The 17,485-nt window shown below is 42.2% G+C and overlaps 1 protein-coding gene across 3 annotated transcripts in view; it reads left to right on the top strand.

Moving 5' to 3' along the window:
• USP38 (ubiquitin specific peptidase 38) overlaps positions 1-17,485 on the top strand; it is a 42,250-nt gene that overhangs the window by 14,229 nt on the left and 10,536 nt on the right. For 2 of the 3 annotated variants that reach the window (XM_029076647.2, XM_029076648.2), the window contains exons 4-7: positions 467-568; positions 9,032-9,190; positions 11,187-11,380; positions 15,123-15,216. In XM_029076647.2, coding sequence (XP_028932480.1) covers positions 467-568; positions 9,032-9,190; positions 11,187-11,380; positions 15,123-15,216 — 549 coding nt within the window. Of the gene's footprint in view, positions 1-466; positions 569-4,404; positions 4,483-9,031; positions 9,191-11,186; positions 11,381-15,122; positions 15,217-17,485 lie in introns of those variants that run through there. The other variant, XM_007668428.4, reaches the window with a different exon arrangement.

Raw genomic sequence — 17,485 nt, 5'->3', positions numbered from 1 at the left:
TATGTGCCGTGGGGCTTGATGGATTATTTTGTCCTGTACGGTTTCAAAATATCTTTGAAACTGTGGACAACCACTTAGAATAATAATGATGATGGCATTTGTTAAGTGCTTACTATGTGCAAAGCACTGTTCTAAGCGCTGGAGGGGATACGTGGTGATCAGGTTGGCCCACGTGGGGCTCACAGTCTTCATCCCCATTTAGCAGATGAGGTCACTGAGGCACGGAGAAGTGAAGTGACTTGCCCATAGTCACAGCTGACAAGTGGCGGAGCTGGGATTAGAACCCCCGACCTCTGACCCCCAAGCCACGCTGCTTAGAAGATTTGCTTTGTGAATATGACCTTTTTTCTGAAGCCTTCTGTCAGTGTAGATAAAGAATTTAAAGATTTGGGTCACTTAAGGAGTATCAAGATTTGTTCCCGCTTCGTTTGCTCAATGCTAAGATACTTTTATTTTTGTTTTAAAGGTTTTTAATCGACTTTGGTTTCCTCTCGTGAGACCTGGTGCTCTTGCCGTTCTTTCCCACATGTTGCTTAGTTTTCAGCATTCTCCAGAGGCTTTCCACTTGGTAAGTTTATCTCGGTGTCTTTAAGTGGAAATAACTTTTCTGCTTTAGTATGAAGTCATACCTTTTGTTGTTTGAAGCCTAAACTCTCGGCCATCTCTGGATGCAGGTCATTTTATTTTTGGCCCTCAAAAGTATTTGCTTTTTGTCATTAAATCTGTTTTTAAAGTTTGTTTTTTCTGGGAAGGATGAGATGTTAGCTGCACTCCCAAATTAGGGAATACTGAAAATACCCATTTTTAATGAGTTGACTTCAATTTGTGTTTTAGAAGACCTTAAAACCAAATCTTAAATGTACAAAGTGTTAATGGCTAAAAACTGAACTTGAATCTGATAGGGGGAAAAGACTGGTAGGTCACAGTAGCTAAGAACATATGGAGGAAGACTTAATATTTATGAATAAATGATGTTTATTATTGAAGGTATTAATATACTGTTGAGTGGTTTAGGAGGCTTATAGCAGTAAATCTACATTTCTCTGAAGCTGTCAGAGCTTGTTTACTGAAAATTGGAAGACTAAAAGGGACCACACGTCAATCATTTTTAACAAATGACAATTAATCATAACTTTAGGATCTCCATAGACAGGATTCTGCAACGTCCTTTAAAAGATTCTTCTTCTAGTCAACTTTTTTGGTTTTTAGCAAGCTTTTTGGCAGGAAAATTCTTTTACCTGTTTTTTATTTCGTGGTGCCCCAGGAGGGATGAACACCAAGACCCTCTGATTTTATATTCAATATTTTGAATAAAGTAATCACTTGGAAGTTTGGTGCCCTGCAGATAATCATGAGCTCTAGAACTGCTTTTTGCTCGGGATAGCTTTTTTTTTTCCCTCCACCTAATGCTTGCGATGTCAGTTTTGGAAGACTGGTTAAGCTTTTATTTTATGTGGTGTAGAGATCCAGTCTTTGTTTTGAAAAATCAATTTCTCAAGTTGTTGGGAAGGTTTGAAGAGCTTTTATGATGTGAATCGTCCCCTAGGATTATTCCATGCTGTGATTTTTATACTCGGATATCATGGTTCACGGAGAGAGGGTCCCGTTGTAAATGTAAAATATGCCGTAACTTAATCCTAATTCTGTAAGGGAATACACTTCTCTATTTAATGTAGGATTCGGCCGGATCTAGGACTGTGAAAAAGAGCGAGTGCTCTGAGTTGTGAAATATGCCTATGAGATCATTTTTCCTTGTAAAAGTCCTGCTCGGGGCAGGGAGATTGCCTTGAAGCCCCTCTGAAAGGCTCAGCAAGCACTCATCTGTTTGGTTGGGTTTTTTAAAAATGAATTCGTACGAAGCTGGTTTTGTTCTCTGAATTTCACTGAGCCACCCTTTCGGGAAGCCGCTTGAAATCAATGTGCCGGCGTGCTAAAGAACCTGAGGAGCTCTGATTTTAAAACTATTAATTTGCCTGAGGTCACGGAAACCAAGGAGAGAAGAAACATTGGTTTGAGTCTATAAATTCCAAAGTACAGTTGTATAGTAAATAGCCATTTTAGTCACAATGCCGAGGCCCTCAAGTCCAGTATGTCAAATGCGTGACCGCCAGCGAAAAATAGAGTACAGTGTTCTTATTGAATGTCTCATTTTCTCTGTGACTTCAATCTGAATGTCTTCACGTATAACTGTCAGTTTTAGTTGAGAAGCAGCGTGGCGCAGTGGAAAGAGCACGGGCTTTGGAGTCAGGGCTCATGAGTTCGAATCCCAGCTCTGCCACTTGTCGGCTGTGTGACTGTGGGCAAGTCACTTAATTTCTCTGTGCCTCAGTTCCCTCATCTGTAAAATGGGGATTAAGACTGTGAGCCCCACGTGGGACAACCTGATTCCCCTATGTCTACCCCAGCGCTTAGAACAGTGCTCGGCACATAGTAAGCGCTTAACAAATACCAACATTATTATTATTATTATTAGCAAAACTTTAGTCCACAGCACCTCTTAAAGGAGACCTGTTACCATCTATTACAAAAGTAGCCTTTTAACCCCTTTGTTAAAGTGTGGTTCAAGCACATGCCTCTTAAAGGGGAGGTTCAAATTGATTCATTCACTAGTATTTATTGAGCGCTTACTATGTGCAGAGCACTGTACTAAGCACTTGGAATGTACAATTCGGCAGCAGATAGAGACAATCCCCTGCCCATCGACGGGCTCACAGTCTAATCGGGGGAGACGGACAAAAACAAGACAACTTAATAGCAATAAATAGAATCAAGGGGACGTAATATTGAAAACAAACGGCAGAGGCACAGTGATTAAAACTGTGTGAGATCATTTGAGGGGAAAAAAGACTTCTCTCCAGGATTAAGCAGAATCCAAAACAACGAGGACTCGTTTAATAGGGGTTTGGGGGGGATCTCATGAGGCAGATAGAGGCGTAGCTCGTGTTATAGCTACCCCTCAGTGCTTAGAGCCTAAGGATGCAGCTGGTGGTACTTAAAGACTTGTCTCAGGTATTGTTTGATGCTCGTATTGTTCTGACTGAGCACTACAGGTAAATAATTATCTCAGTGTCTCCTCCCCTCCTGGTTTGCAAATAGCCAACCAGCTCTGCCCTCAGTCTTTCATATTTTCAAGGTGTTGAGTAGACTCCTGAGCAAATAACCCAGGAAGCTAATAATGTTGGTATATGTTAAGCGCTTACTGTGTGCAGAGCACTGTTCTAAACGCTGGGGCAGATACAGGGTAATCAGGTTGTCCCCTGTGGGGCCCACAGTTTTCATCCCCATTTTACAGATGAGGTCACTGAGACACAGAGAAGTGAAGTGACTTGCCCACAGTCACACAGCTGACAAGTGGCAGAGCCGGGATTCGAACCCACGACCTCTCACTCCCAAGCCTGGGCTCTGTCCTCTGAGCCACGCTGAAGCTGTTTTAACTGCCAGCCAACCGGCTTGATTTAGAAGTGGATGACGCAGGTGTCCATACTGCGTAAACTCCTTGTAGGCAGGGATCCTGTTTACCACTTCTATTGTATTGTACTCTCCCATGTGTTCAGTACAGTGCTTTGCACGCAGCAAGCGCTCAATCAATCCCATTGATCTCATTTGGAAGAACAGTTGTCGGACAAGGGACCTCATTCACATTTGACCCTCCGATGTATCATTATAAGATGCTGAAATAGATATTTACTGTTTCTCTACCACCAGCTAAAATTCTAAGATTAGAAAGTCTTGCATTCATCTTCCACAAGCGGGAATTCTCTCAGAAGTATGTTTAGAGAAGACCCTAATGAGAAGTTCAGCGATGCTTAGGGGTGTTCAGATGGAGTCGGCTTGCTACAAGCTCCTTTCCTCCCTGAAGCGGACAAATTATTCACTGCAGCCGCCTGCAAAGATTCCCAAGCATGTTACAACTCCTCTTTGAGTAGATGAGATGTTTCAGTTGAGAAGTAGCGGGAGCTCATGTGAGAGGACCTAAATTCTAATTCCGACTCTGCCACTTGTTTGCTGGGTGACCTTGTGCAAGTCACTTCTGTGCCCGTTACCTCATCTGAAAAGTGGAGATTAATCGTATTTACTGAGCACTAACCGTGCAGAACACCGTACTAAGCCCTTGGGAGAGTATAACAGAGTTGGTAGATACATTCCCCGCCTTCAATTGAGCTTTCAGTCTAAAGGATTAAGACTCGGAGTCCCATGTGCGGCATGGACTGTGTCCAACCTATAGTGCCTGGCACATAGTAAGCACTTAAGAAATATGAAAAAAAACCAAACAAAAATAATGATTTTAACAAAGAGTAACCAAGTTAGGTTTTGTTTAGCATTACAGTATATAGCAGGTGAAGGAATGTCATATTTTTCCAGACAGGATTTCTCATTTATAACATGTAAGAATATGGGAAAATATCCCGCGATCCAGCGAGTCACGATCCTTTCGAATCACTGAGCATGCTGTACTTAGCCTGTCCAGATGATGAAGCCTTGGTATGTGATTTTTTTAAGTCTGGAAGTAGTTTCTGGGTAGAATTTAAAGGATAATCACCGTAGAACATGTCAGTCAAGGTAAGGCTAAAGTATATAGTTTACTGTAGTGATGTCAAAATATGAAAGGAAGCCCAGTGGACAGAGAAAACTCGGCTATAGGGTTTTGATTTGGTTTTTTTTTTTTCCTGTGAGTCCTTAAGCACTCTCGAGATGGAATAACTCCAAGGCCATAACTCATAGTGATGATCAAGCACATCTCTTACATAATGACCCTGAAAATTTGACCAGTCATCTTCTCTTCAATATTTGGATATGGCTGAGAATAAGCAATTGAAGAATGGACCTGCCAACATTAAGACTCTCCAAGGTTCCTAGGAGCCAGGTTGGCTTTAGGAAGAACAGAGAGATGGACAATGTTAAATTATGTGATAAATCTGGAAAATCAGTTCGTGACAGTATATGCGATTTAGCTTGACTTGAAGCTTTCCGTTCTACTATTCCCGATAGCATAATGACCTTGATTCACCTTGGATCAGGCTGGCCAGTAGATATAATGACCCCCTTGCCTATAGACATAAGAATGAATTAAAAAAGGAATTTCCGGAGTTTTAGAACTTGGTAAAGTACCCTTCTGCCGTAGTTTTCACGTGGCCCTGACTCTTCTTATGAAGTCTGTGTTCAGTTATTGTTAGATGGCCCAATGGAGTAAATACTCACAGTAAGTTCAGAAACAGCTAGACTGTACTGAAGGGATTTACTAGGGACATCTTCTAGCCCCTCCCATTTACTCATTCTTCCAGGCCATCTCATGAGATCTACTTGCTTTCAAAATCTATACCCTTCATTTGCACCTTCAGCGCTTTTCCTTCATACCTGATGAGAACCTTTGCTCCAGCTCTTCTTCACTCCTCTGCCATCTTGAAACACCCTCTCTGATGACTCCTTTCCTTATGCTTTGTCATCTCCCTGTACCTCCCGTCACTCCCAGTTCATGCTTCACTCTGTTGCCAAATCATTTTTCTAAAATGTCGTTCTGCATGTTTCCAAGTCGTCAAAAGCCTCGATTCGTTGCCTTTTCCGCCCCACTTCAAGTGGAGTTTCTCGATTTTCTTGACCACTGGATTCAAGGCATGGTATTAGGTCTCTCCCTCCTACTTCTCACATCATGAATGAATGAATGACTTTGGGCAAGTCATCTCACTTCTCTGTGTCTCTTACCTCATTATAAAATGGAGATTGAGGCCGTGAGCCCCATGGGGGGCAGGGACCATGTCCAATCCCATTTGCTTGTATCCATCCTAGGGCTTAGTACAGTGCCTGGCACAGAGTAAGAGCTTAATGTATATTATCATCACTTAAGTACCATTTAAAAAGTCTTCTGAAACCCCCATGCCCTCCAGGAGGTCTTCCCTGCTTATTCTCTTCTCTCCACTACTAACCGCTTCAGCATTTTCATGGTGCCTAAGCAGCTGAGTAGGCCTATCACCCCCTCCCCCAGAGCACTTTATTACAAATCTTTATGTCCTGTTACTTCTTAAGTGTGATTTACTTTAGCATCCTTCTTCCCTTTAGGATGAAAACTCATTAAGGAAGGAATCATGTCTACTAATTCTATTGTTCTCCCTACTGCAGTGCTCTGCATACAGTATGGGCTCAGTAAATGTCATTGACTGATAATGGAGAGAAATTTGTAAACCAACTTTCAAATTGTAAACCAAACTGTAAATAATTCACCAAGAGGTTTAAAAAGATGGAGTTTTAACCTGAAAAAGAGAAGCTTGGTGTGCAATTTAAATCTTCAGATATGTGACTGTAATGGTGTCCAGCCATCATTGAGGAAAAAAGTAAATGGAAATGGATTTGAATTAATAACATAAAGCTTTTAGGTTTGATTTAAAGAAAAAGGGACAATGAGAATTATGGAACCGAGTTCTGGAATCTTTCTTTAGAAGATATACAACTAGGATAAATACATGTTTACAATAGTTTTTATGTTGTCTTGCCTGGATGCAGGTGAGTGGTTTGGCTGACCTCTTGAGATGCATTTTGTCACCACACTGGTGATGTTATGTATCCAAGAAATGTCATTTTTATATGTCATCTGGATTTTCCCAACATAGACAATCCAAAAGGTTTCAGAAAGTATTTGGGAGTGTAGGAAAATATAGAATTATAATAAAGGCACAACGGTCAAATGCAGGCCATTAAACTTATGCTTTCTGGTCCCGTAATTCTCATGAGGCCGGAATTTAACTGCTGAATATGCCTAATATGAAGCTGGCATTCAAAGCCAACATCACTTCAACCACTCATTCTCTTCCATTTTTAACGCTATTCATATCTTTTGATCCTACTTTTTGCTATGGTAGTACTTCCCATTAGTAGACAGCCCTGAAGGCTCAGAAAGCAAGAAACTTTTGTACTTCATTTTTTTCTGTTTCATCTAAACCTAGGAGAAGTACAGTTATTTAACTCTCACTCAAAGGTGTTGTGTAGCTGTAATTTGCACTAGAAAATAATTTAGCATCTCCTTTTTAAATGATGTTTAATTTTAATTCACACTTCCTAGTAATAAAATAGAAAATTATCTTGCCTTTATGCTTAATACCATATTTTTCAGTTGTCATTTAAAAGATCGTAAGCTCATTTGTTATATTCAGCAACATCTCGTATAGACAGTAACATCAATTTTCCCCAGTAATCAACATATTTATCATTTTGAAAAACAACGGACAGTCCCATCAAAAAAATTGCTACTGGTGCAAAGAGAATGGCTGGCAGATGTATTCTGTTCCTTTTCCTATAGGGGTGTCCATATGCTGTGCTGTTTGTAAAGTCCGGACTATAAAGATCTTTTAAGTTATTGCAATCACATCAGATTTTCTCCTTTTCACATTCCACCAAATCGTGTATCCACCATTATTTCGGAAGGAAGACTTTGAAGACCGATGATTATACTCCGGGTTTTCAAATCCATGTTACGGTACATCCTCCATGCTTCGGTCATTTGCAAGACACTTGTCTGCTGTTTGACCTTGGGCAAGTCACTTAAGTTCTCTGTGCATCGGTTACTTCATCTGTAAAATGGGAATTGAGATTGTGAGCCCCATGTGGGACAGGGTCAGCGACCAACCCGATTATCTTGTATCTACCCCCTCGCTTAATACAGTCTTTGGCACATAGTAAGCACTTAAGTGCCATTTTTAAAAAAAAGACAGTGGAACAGTCATCCAGGAAGGAGGATTACTTAAGTTTGATGGTTTGGTTAGCCTTGGATCGGGGTCCTCCTATCCAGGAGTGCAGTCTAGACCATCCAAAATACTAGGCAGGTCCAATTTCCAGCCATTCCCAATTTTTGCCTCCCTTCAACTAAGGTAATTTTGAACAGATTACCTACCACATACATATATAAACTGCATTGGCTGAAATTACCCTCTGAAAAATGGGTGGGAATTTTAGGTGGGGGTTAGTGCTGAGGTGAGGCCGGCTTCAAAGAGCCAGTAAGTCGAAAGATCACAATTTGGGGTCTTTTCAGCCCTGATTGGGAACTCCGAGTTGTGATCAGAGAGCTGGGGTGAGACCAGAAGACCAGCTCAGACTGCTTTTAGGGGTGAGCACCTCCATCACCCAAAGGAATGGGCACTTCCGCCACTGGATATCATTCACCACCCTTGGGGGAGATAAGTTGTCGGGGCAGTATTCCTGCGCCCATTACTGCTTGTGACTGTCCACACTGAGGATAAGTAGAATTTACCGTCAAGTAGATATAGTGTATTCTGTTAACCAGGTGTGGTGCATCCATAATGAGGATGAACCATGCATTTGATGCTGCACAGTTTAAGTGCTACTGACCCAGCCAGAACTTTGACGGGCGGATCACAGCGTCCATCGAACGGGGCTCGGGTGGTGGACGGGGTTGTCCAAAAGTCCTTCGCTTCGGGCACGCCGCCGTACGAGCTCTTTGGGCAGGGCGCCAGAGCCACGATGTTTCTGCTTCCACAGGGAGGCTTGGAAGTTCTTCCCCTTCGGTATACCGTCATGTCAGCTGATCAGTCGGTCTGCCTAATGTGAGAAAAGCTCTTAATCTCGGCCGGCCGAGGCGTTTTTCAGTTATCCGTCCTTTTAACTTTTCCAGTTTGCCCCAGCCGGGAGTTATGCCGGTTAATCCGTTTCAAAGTAAAGATGAGATTTTCACTAGGTGGAGCTCTAAACTAATCCTCAGATTGCCTTTTGAGGATGTGAATTGGGGAAAGAATCCGGGACTATAGGAACTAATATTTTACACCTTCAAATAAAGCATTTTTTAAGAAAGCAGCAGTGATCTCAACTGCTGTTGCATTCTCTTTTATACTGCATACGACTATAGTTTTCTCTTTAGGAATGTCCAAATTTTATGTTGCATTCTCCTTTATACTGCATATGTATAAAGTTTTCTCTTTAGGAATGTCCAAATTTCAGCAATTCAGTCCTAATGGGGCTATTGCCGACTGAGACATACCCAGAAAACATCGGCACGAACTAAAGTCGTTCTTTCCCTTTTTTTCCGCAGATCGTTCCTCATGTGGTCACCTTGCTTCGCTCTTTCAAAAGTGATGGCCTACCTTCCAGTACTGCCTTCTTAGTGCAGTTGACAGAATTAATTCATTGTATGATGTATCACTATTCAGGATTTCCAGATCTGTACGAGCCTATTCTGGAGGCTATTAAGGTACTGTGAATTCTGCATGCAGCTGTTAATGAACTGTGGTGGTTTTCCTTTTGTGTTCTGCTGCAAAAGGGAAATAGAAAAGTACGCTTCTAGCTTCTTACTATAAATATGGTCCATTCTAAAATTGTGGTATTTAAGCGCTTACTATCTACTAAGCACTGGGGTGGGTAATTAGGTCCCACATGAGGCTTACAGGCTAAGTAGGAGGGCGTGTAAGCGTTGATCCCCATTTTGTCGTTGAGGGAACTAAGACAAAGAGGAGTGAAGAAAGGAGGAAGGTCGGCGAAGAATCTCTTTTTGCGGATTGGTGACACACTGGAGAGCAGTGCACCAGACAAATAACGTCACTTAGAATACTTGGGCTTATCTCATAGTCTGGTTAATTGCTTTTTATTGATTTCTATATTCCTGTTTCTTCACCTGTTACCACCATGGGATCAAATTTTAAATATCTTGTGTGTGTGACCCTCTTCTCAAATTACCTCTATGTCGGGCAATCTGCTGTCACCTTGAAGGGTAACACGTTGCAGACACCCCTTTCTTATGCTTTTTTCAGTCAGGAACGTGGCTCCCCAAGTTTGTCCTCTCGACTCTTCCCTCCCCCCCTCCCCAGTTGCCATGTCTTTATTTCTTATGCATCTGAAAAATATTGGATTGTTTCGAGTGCTAACTTAATGTGTGTGTGGAGCACCGTACTAAACGCTTGGGAGAGAACAATTATTCCTGCCCACAAGGAGCTACAGTAATTGAGGCAATGGTAACATAAAAACATCGGGACTGCTATTTGCAGAAACCTATAGTACCTACCAAATATAATATTTCAGTGGAGAATCCAAATCGTCAGAAAAGGTTGTTCACTCATTTTCCCAGCTAAGCTCATAATAGTGATATTTGAGTGCTTACTATGTGGCAACCACTGGACTAAACACTGGGATAAAAACAATCTAACCAGGTCGGACGCAGCCTAAACAGGAGGGCTAACAGTATTTCATTCCCATTTTACAGATGAAGAAGTTGCAGGACAGAGAAGTTAAGCGACTTGCCCAAGGTCACACAGGCGAGTGGCAGAGCTGGGAATAGAATCCAAGTCCCGACTCCCAGGTCCTACGCTCTCCTCTAGGCCACACTGCTTCTCAGAAGCAAAGTTCTAAAACTTTGAAAAGAAAAAGGAAATCCCATATCTTTCCAGATTCTTGGTGCCAGCTGGGAAAGCAGTCTGTCCTTGGATAACTAAGAAAAATTGCATTTTGATACAAATATTTACAAAGTTCTTTGAGAAAAGGTGTATAATGACTTGAAGCATGTTTTATCTTTGTTCTCATTGTTCTATTTTGATGTGACATACAAATTTAACTCCTTCATTTTTCTGACTAATTTGCACCACTGTGGTTGCCTGATTTACATTGAGGTAGTTACTTTTCTAACATACAAAGAATAAATGTTCAGAGGTGATTCCTGATTCTGCAGTATCATTCAAGCTGACATAATGTGCCTCTAAGAGAAATTAATTTTGGCTTTGTTCATTCTGATCATTTGAGTGGCCAAAGGATTGTATTGAGTAATTGCAAAACCAGATAGAAGTCATATCCTTTGGGTGCAGTGTGGCCCAGTGGATAAGGCATGGGCCTGGGAGACCGAGGATCTTGGTTTTAATCCCAGCTCTGTTACTTGCCTGTCGGGTGACCTTGGGCAAGTCATTTAACTTCTCTGCCTGTTGTCCTTCCTACATAGACGTGGAACCCCATGTGGGTCAGGGAACTGTATTCGTCTTGACTAAGTTGTACCTATCCCAGTGCTTAGAACAGTGCTTGTCGAGTGGTAAGTGCCTAACAAATATCATAAAAAATACACCCTTTGGACTGTTGAAGTGGGGAAATTGCAAAATGGCAGGGAAAAGAGTTAAACTCAAGAAGGTGTTGATGTGAGTTCTAGTTTTCAATTAACAGTAGAAAGTATGCTGCTAAACACTCTGTCTTTGTTTTGCTTTTGTCCACAGGATCTTCCCAAACCCAGTGAAGAAAAGATTAAATTGATCCTCAATCAAAGTGCCTGGACTTCTCAATCAAATTCTTTGGCATCTTGTTTGTCTAGACTTTCTGGAAAATCTGAAACTGGGAAAACTGGTCTGATTAACCTAGGAAATACATGTTATATGAACAGTGTAATTCAGGCATTGTTTATGGCCACAGAGTAAGTCTTTTTTTAATTTTTTTTTTAATTCAGGCTTTTGTTAACTTTGAAAACCTGTTGCAGATTATGTTAACAGCAAAGGGAGAGAGAATATTTTTTGTATTATTCAGGGACTAATGAAACTGCTTTCTATAGTCCCTACAGTATTGTGGTCAGAAAACAAGTCTAGGAACACAAACACATAAGAACATTGTTGAGCTGGGACTTCATTGACTGAAAAAAAAAAAAAGGTTTAACTACAAAGATGATTGTAAAAGGATATCGGTATAATTTCAGAGTATTTCTTGTGTGTTTGCATTTATGGGAGAAGGGTTTTAACCTACCGCTGCCCTTTGCTTTGTTCTCCCCAGAGTGGGGTTTCATTTCACAAAGTCATCTGGTCCAATGAAAGACTAAACTGTCCAGGATAGGTGACCATTTTAGCGATATATTTTTTCAAATTATAGATCTGGGTTGTTTGGGGGGCGTGGAGGTGGTCTATTATAATGTTGGTATTTGTTAAGCCTTACTATGTGCAGAGCACTGTTCTAAGCGCTGGGGGAGATACAGGGTAATCAGGTTGTCCCACGTGAGGCTCAGAGTCTTCATCCCCATTTTACAGATGAGGGAACTGAGGCACAGAGAAGTCAAGTGACTTGCCCACAGTCAGCTGACAGGTGGCCAAGCTGGGATTCGAACCCATGACCTCTGGCTCCCCAAGCCCCGGCTCTTTCCACTGAGCCACGCTGCTTCTCTATAAATTCCCCTAGAGAATTTAGCCTATTTGTCATCTTTACAGTCAAGTTCCTATTTTGTTTTTTTGGTGTTCAGCATATAGTGGTTCACTTGCCACATAGGAACATGTGGATGTGATAGGATGCGTGGCAAGTGATAGTTTGGACCACTGCCATCATTTTAGGGCCTGTTCCCAGAAGATAAATATTTTTAATAGTTGCTTAGAATTATCCCTTAGTCAACAGAACAGTTTTTACTAGCTCCTTCCGTGAAAAAAAACAGTTGAGTCAACAAGGTGGGAGCAGGTTTTTTTCCGAAGAATGTTAATATTGTTAATATTTATTGAGCACATACAATGTATTCAAAACTCACAGAACGTAGAAATGGCCTGGTCCCTCTTCTAAGCACTCTATCTCTCAGAGCCTTTTCGTATGGAACTTGGCAAGTGGTGCAGTTAGGTTGAGGGCGACCATGTTTTTGCCTTGGGAGGGATTAAAATGGGTGTCTTACCTCCAGGCTATCCCAGGCAACGAGACAAAGTCCAAAAGAGATAGGTCAAATACTTTTGGAAACGGCTTTATTAAGAGAGTTTTACAAGATAACTACCCGTGGTTACAGTTGATATGGTGATAGTGTGAACAGCAAATGAAGAAGATGAGGTGGTGGAAGAGACATCACTATATCATACAAATTGTAATAACTATGTACCTCATTTGACAGGTATGTTCTCAGGGAAATGAGGTCATTTTAAGGTATTCATTTAGTACCTTTTATTGAACACTTACCACACGCAGGCACTGTCTTGGAAGCTTGAGAGAGTGTAATAGACCTAGTCCCTGCTCTTGAGTTTACTGTGTGTTGGGAGAGAATAGGCAGATAGAAACTGTACGTAAACAGAGGGCGGCAATTTAAGATACAACTAGAAGCAGCAAGAGTGTCGGGAAGAAAATGAGTAAGTGAATATGTAAATCAATGTGTATATATAAAGTCTAAGGGTGGATGTATCCACAGAAGCGTTGTTAGGAGAAAAAATGGAGGATTGGATATTAAAAAACCTTTCTTGAAATTGAGAATTTCTGTCTTTCCTCATATGTATAAATTCAACAATTTAAAAAACAGTTGCTTAGATGAAACTGATTAATTCAAGCACTTATTTTGCCACCTGCAGAGTAATAATTATGGCATTTATTAAATGCTCACTGTATGGTGAGCACTGGGGTTGGATCGTAGTTGTCAGCTGAGACACAGTCCCTGTCTCATGTGGGCCATATCATGTATTTTATCCCCATTTTATAGATGAGGAAACTGAGGCACAGAGCGGTTAAGTGACTTGCCACGGTCACACTATAGGCCAGGGGCAGAGCTGGGACTAGAACCCACGTGGCCCTGTGCTCTTTCCACTTCGTGAAGTCTCTTGAACAACAGCTCTGTTTTCCAAAGTTTTCCAAAGGGATCTAGTTGATGTGAGTATTTTTCTCTGCACGAATCACTTTTGGCAAAGCGGCTGAAGGGTGTGTGATGCAGTCACGCACATTTGACTGATCCATTATTTCAGAATCACCTACGATTAAATTCAGCGTGGCTCAGTGGAAAGAGCACGGGCTTTGGAGTCAGGGCTCATGAGTTCGAATCCCAGCTCTGCCACTTGTCAGCTGTGTGACTGTGGGCAAGTCACTTCACTTCTCTGGGCCTCAGTTCCCTCATCTGTAAAATGGGGATGAAGACTGTGAGCCCCACGTGGGACATCCTGATTCCCCTATGTCTACCCCAGCGCTTAGAACAGTGCTCGGCACATAGTAAGCGCTTAACAAATACCAACATTATTATTATTATTAAATTCTGTTTATCGAAGCACAGTGAGGCAGTCGGTGAATGTTTCTCAGTGACACACTGAGAAACGTTATTCTTTGACAGATGCTCGTCTGATATGCTTCAAATATAAAACATGAATGCAATTATGCAAAATGTCAGTGTGCTCACCTACAGTCTAGGAGTAGGAGCATTTGCTGGGCCCTTATATGGTGCAATACAAAGGCCTAGGTGCTTTCGAAGAACTAAAGTGACACATTTTCCTGCCCACGGCGAGTTTACCCTCTACCAGGAGAGACAAACATAAAATTATTTACAATCTGTGTGGTCAGAATAGTTATACATATATACCTGAGTGCTAAGGAGGATGTTGCCTTTCTCCAGAGTCCGCTAAGCAATCTATCCACCTACGAAGTGTCGCATGACCCCTGAGGATAGAGAATACTCACCCCAGCCACAGAGAAACCGTAGAAGCCAGATCCTTGATATACTTTTACTCTTTCCCCTCTTCTGCCACATGTTGTGACTCAATTCTGTTCTTTGGGGGCAGCGATAAAGGCCTGGAAGCCGAGGTCTCTCCGTGGGCTCCGTTCCCCCTCGTTGATAATGATTTCATAGAATTACTTGGTTTCTTTACAATCTGATGGAGTTGAAGAAGATTTACATCCCTAAAGTCACAAGGAAATATCCCAGAACTCCCAAGGCCCAGACTTCCACTGAGATCACTGGCCTTCACTTCTTCGGAAGTAAGGTACCCCAGCCTTGAAGCGAACTCTCCTTCTCCAGCGTTCAGGAACAGAAACCTTCTGGGTGACTGCCCTGGACCCGAAAAACCCAAAGAGAGCTAGGGTGTTCAATCTTGACCTGGAGGGAACAGTGGAGAGGCGAAGGCAGTGCCAGGCTAGGTTCCTGCACCCCCTGTTGCTGCCCGTTTTTCTTCCAAACTCTGAAAGGAGAGAAGGCGCTGGGGGACTCATGTTCTGAGTGCAGCTGGGGACTGGAGGGGGATTGTTTAACGTACAAATCAATTTTAGTATCCTTAACTATTCTCTCATTTGATTTGAAAATCACTTTTCCAAACTCCATTTTGCTTGACTCTTAACAAGGCTACGGGGACCATAATTCAGTCGGTCAGACCTCTTTTCTGTTTGATACTTTGTTCATTGAAATCGAAAGAAATCTGACAACGGTATACATTATTGCATTTTTATTCTTTCAGTTTCAGGAGACATGTATTATCCTTAAATCTAAATGGGTGCAATTCATTAATGAAAAAATTGCAACATCTTTTTGCCTTTTTGGCACATACCCAGGTAAGTGCGAATGTATGTGTTTATCTCAGTTAAAATACAACCGAAATCACACCTGTGCTTGCTGTGGTGATGCTGCCAGATGGGTGAAATTCAAGATACCAGATGATAATGATGCACATCCCGTATCCTGGATGAGATGAAAGCAGACCATTCTGATTTCATGACACTTAACCCCATCTGTGATGTCTTAATTTCGCACCCCGAGACTGTGGAAAGGCTTAAGATGACTCCTTCCTTTTGAAAGAGGATTGCTGGTGGCCTTCAAAAGTTGTGGTATTTGTAATTCACTGAGACCTCGCAGAGTACTTGTTGCTGCTATTCAGAAAATCTTCTAACTTCTTTAGTGGATGCCTTGTTTTTTAACAAAGACAAGAAGGCGAGGACGAATGGAGGGATGGGGGAAAGGAGAAGTGGCAGCATTAAGGAGAAGATGAATAAAGGAAAATAAGCAACTTTTAAATCCCACCACTAGGAATTTCTTTTTCTTTATATTCAACTTAGCCGTCATGCCATAATTTATGAAACTGTGGCTTACTCGGGCGACACAGCCGTAAATCCCAGCCAAAACAGACCCTGACATGTGGGAGATAACATCCACTGGGGTTCAGGGGATTGAGGCTCTCTGCCTAGCAAAGCCCACTCCTGCACCCCCATTGGCCCCTGCCACCACCCTTTATCTTTTAAACAAGCACCCCTCCATCAGGAAGGGGTTCGTTCGCTCTTCAGTTAGATGTCCCCTCTCCCCTCATGATGCTGACTTGAGGATGCTCAGTGGAGGAAAGGCCTCCCTTCTCTTCCCTCAGCTTCTTAGATAAATGCCCCTTTCGGGCAACCCAGAGCTGCTTCAGCCCAAATCATGGCTGGGCACCAGCGCTAGAGCTCTGAATGGGTTTTTAAGAGGTGAACTGCAAACAATGTTTAGGCAACAGATAGGACAGAATTCCACTCCGAAATGCCTTTCCCTTTCTCTAATGCTGATTGCTCTTTTTTCTTTGGGACTCTTCTTCCTCTCTAAGTTCCAGGTTGCATATATTCTTCTGGTTCTTTCCCCTCTTCCCTAAGAGTGTCCCAGATACTAAATTTACCTATTTGAATCCTCCTCTCAGGATCTTCGGTTGTCGGTCTAAACAATCACTTCTCCCCTCACCCCTTTTCTTGGGTGGGAACAGCGTGGGAGACCTGGGCCCCAGGATCCTAAATCCTTCTGAGTCCTGATCTGCCAGGATCTTCTGCTTTTCCCTATCTCAAACCTTTATCCCTAAAATGACCGAGGGGCTTCTTTCTTCTTTCCTGCAAATAACTAGCCCCCCCCCCCCCCCCCCCAGCCAATGCTTTCCTAATATTCCCTTGTGATTGGCTATGTTGCAGGTGGAGGTACCTGATACATCCTTTTTACCTAATACAGTTAACCTTCCCTCAGGGAGAGGGTCCTCAGGAGTGAATTTTCTCATCTTCTAGAGTTTCTTTTCCCCACTTTCCTCTGACTGTGGGGCCTGTGTGAGTGACTGCTGCACCGTCCAGGAAGCCATGAGGTGGTGGCTTTTAACCACTCTCCTTTCTTCGAGACAGAAGGCTCTGGAGAAGCAGTGGCCAGGAGCAAGAGCCTCCAATTATAGGAAGGGCTGATTCTCCCTTACTCTCTGCTTGTTAGAGAAATGCAGTTGCTAACTTGTTTACTTAAAGCAGATGGACTGGATGATTTAGTCAGGATAGGTAAAAATTTAAGGGATTGTACCATTAAATTCTGGGTGCTGTGGTGAAAAAATGTAGTATCTCTTAGCAAAATAACAGGGAAACAGAATGTAGGGGCTTGGTAAAGAGATTTCTGCCTACCAAACCACTATCACTGGAGGAGAATGAACAAGTGCAGCTATGTTGATGCAAGAGAGAGTTTTTAAAAATTAAATGAATGCTTAATCATCCAAAGGCCTAATTGTCCAGGTTTCAGTGAATGTGCTCAAAAATGACTTGAGCTGCACCCAGGCGGCCTTGAATCCTCTTTCCCATGTGGGGTTCTTTAAACGTTCCGCCTGCTTTGCATGAGATTTGGGGGATATTTGGATTCCTGGCAGTTCCAGTTGCAGTGTGAAAAATCCAGAGCGACCTGCCACCCTGTTTGTCAATTTTCCTCAGTTAAAACTGAAATACTCAACCACCTTTTTCCTGTGTCTTTTTCCTCACTGGAACATTGAACTCATTAATTCCTTTGAATTTGTCATGCACATGCTAGAACACTGTAAATGCTGCAAGTCTGTAAGGCATAGCAATT

Source organism: Ornithorhynchus anatinus, chromosome 12 (genome assembly GCF_004115215.2).
Source record: "Ornithorhynchus anatinus isolate Pmale09 chromosome 12, mOrnAna1.pri.v4, whole genome shotgun sequence".
NCBI classification, from domain to species: domain Eukaryota; kingdom Metazoa; phylum Chordata; class Mammalia; order Monotremata; family Ornithorhynchidae; genus Ornithorhynchus; species Ornithorhynchus anatinus.
This window is presented reverse-complemented; position numbering and strand designations above follow the sequence as displayed.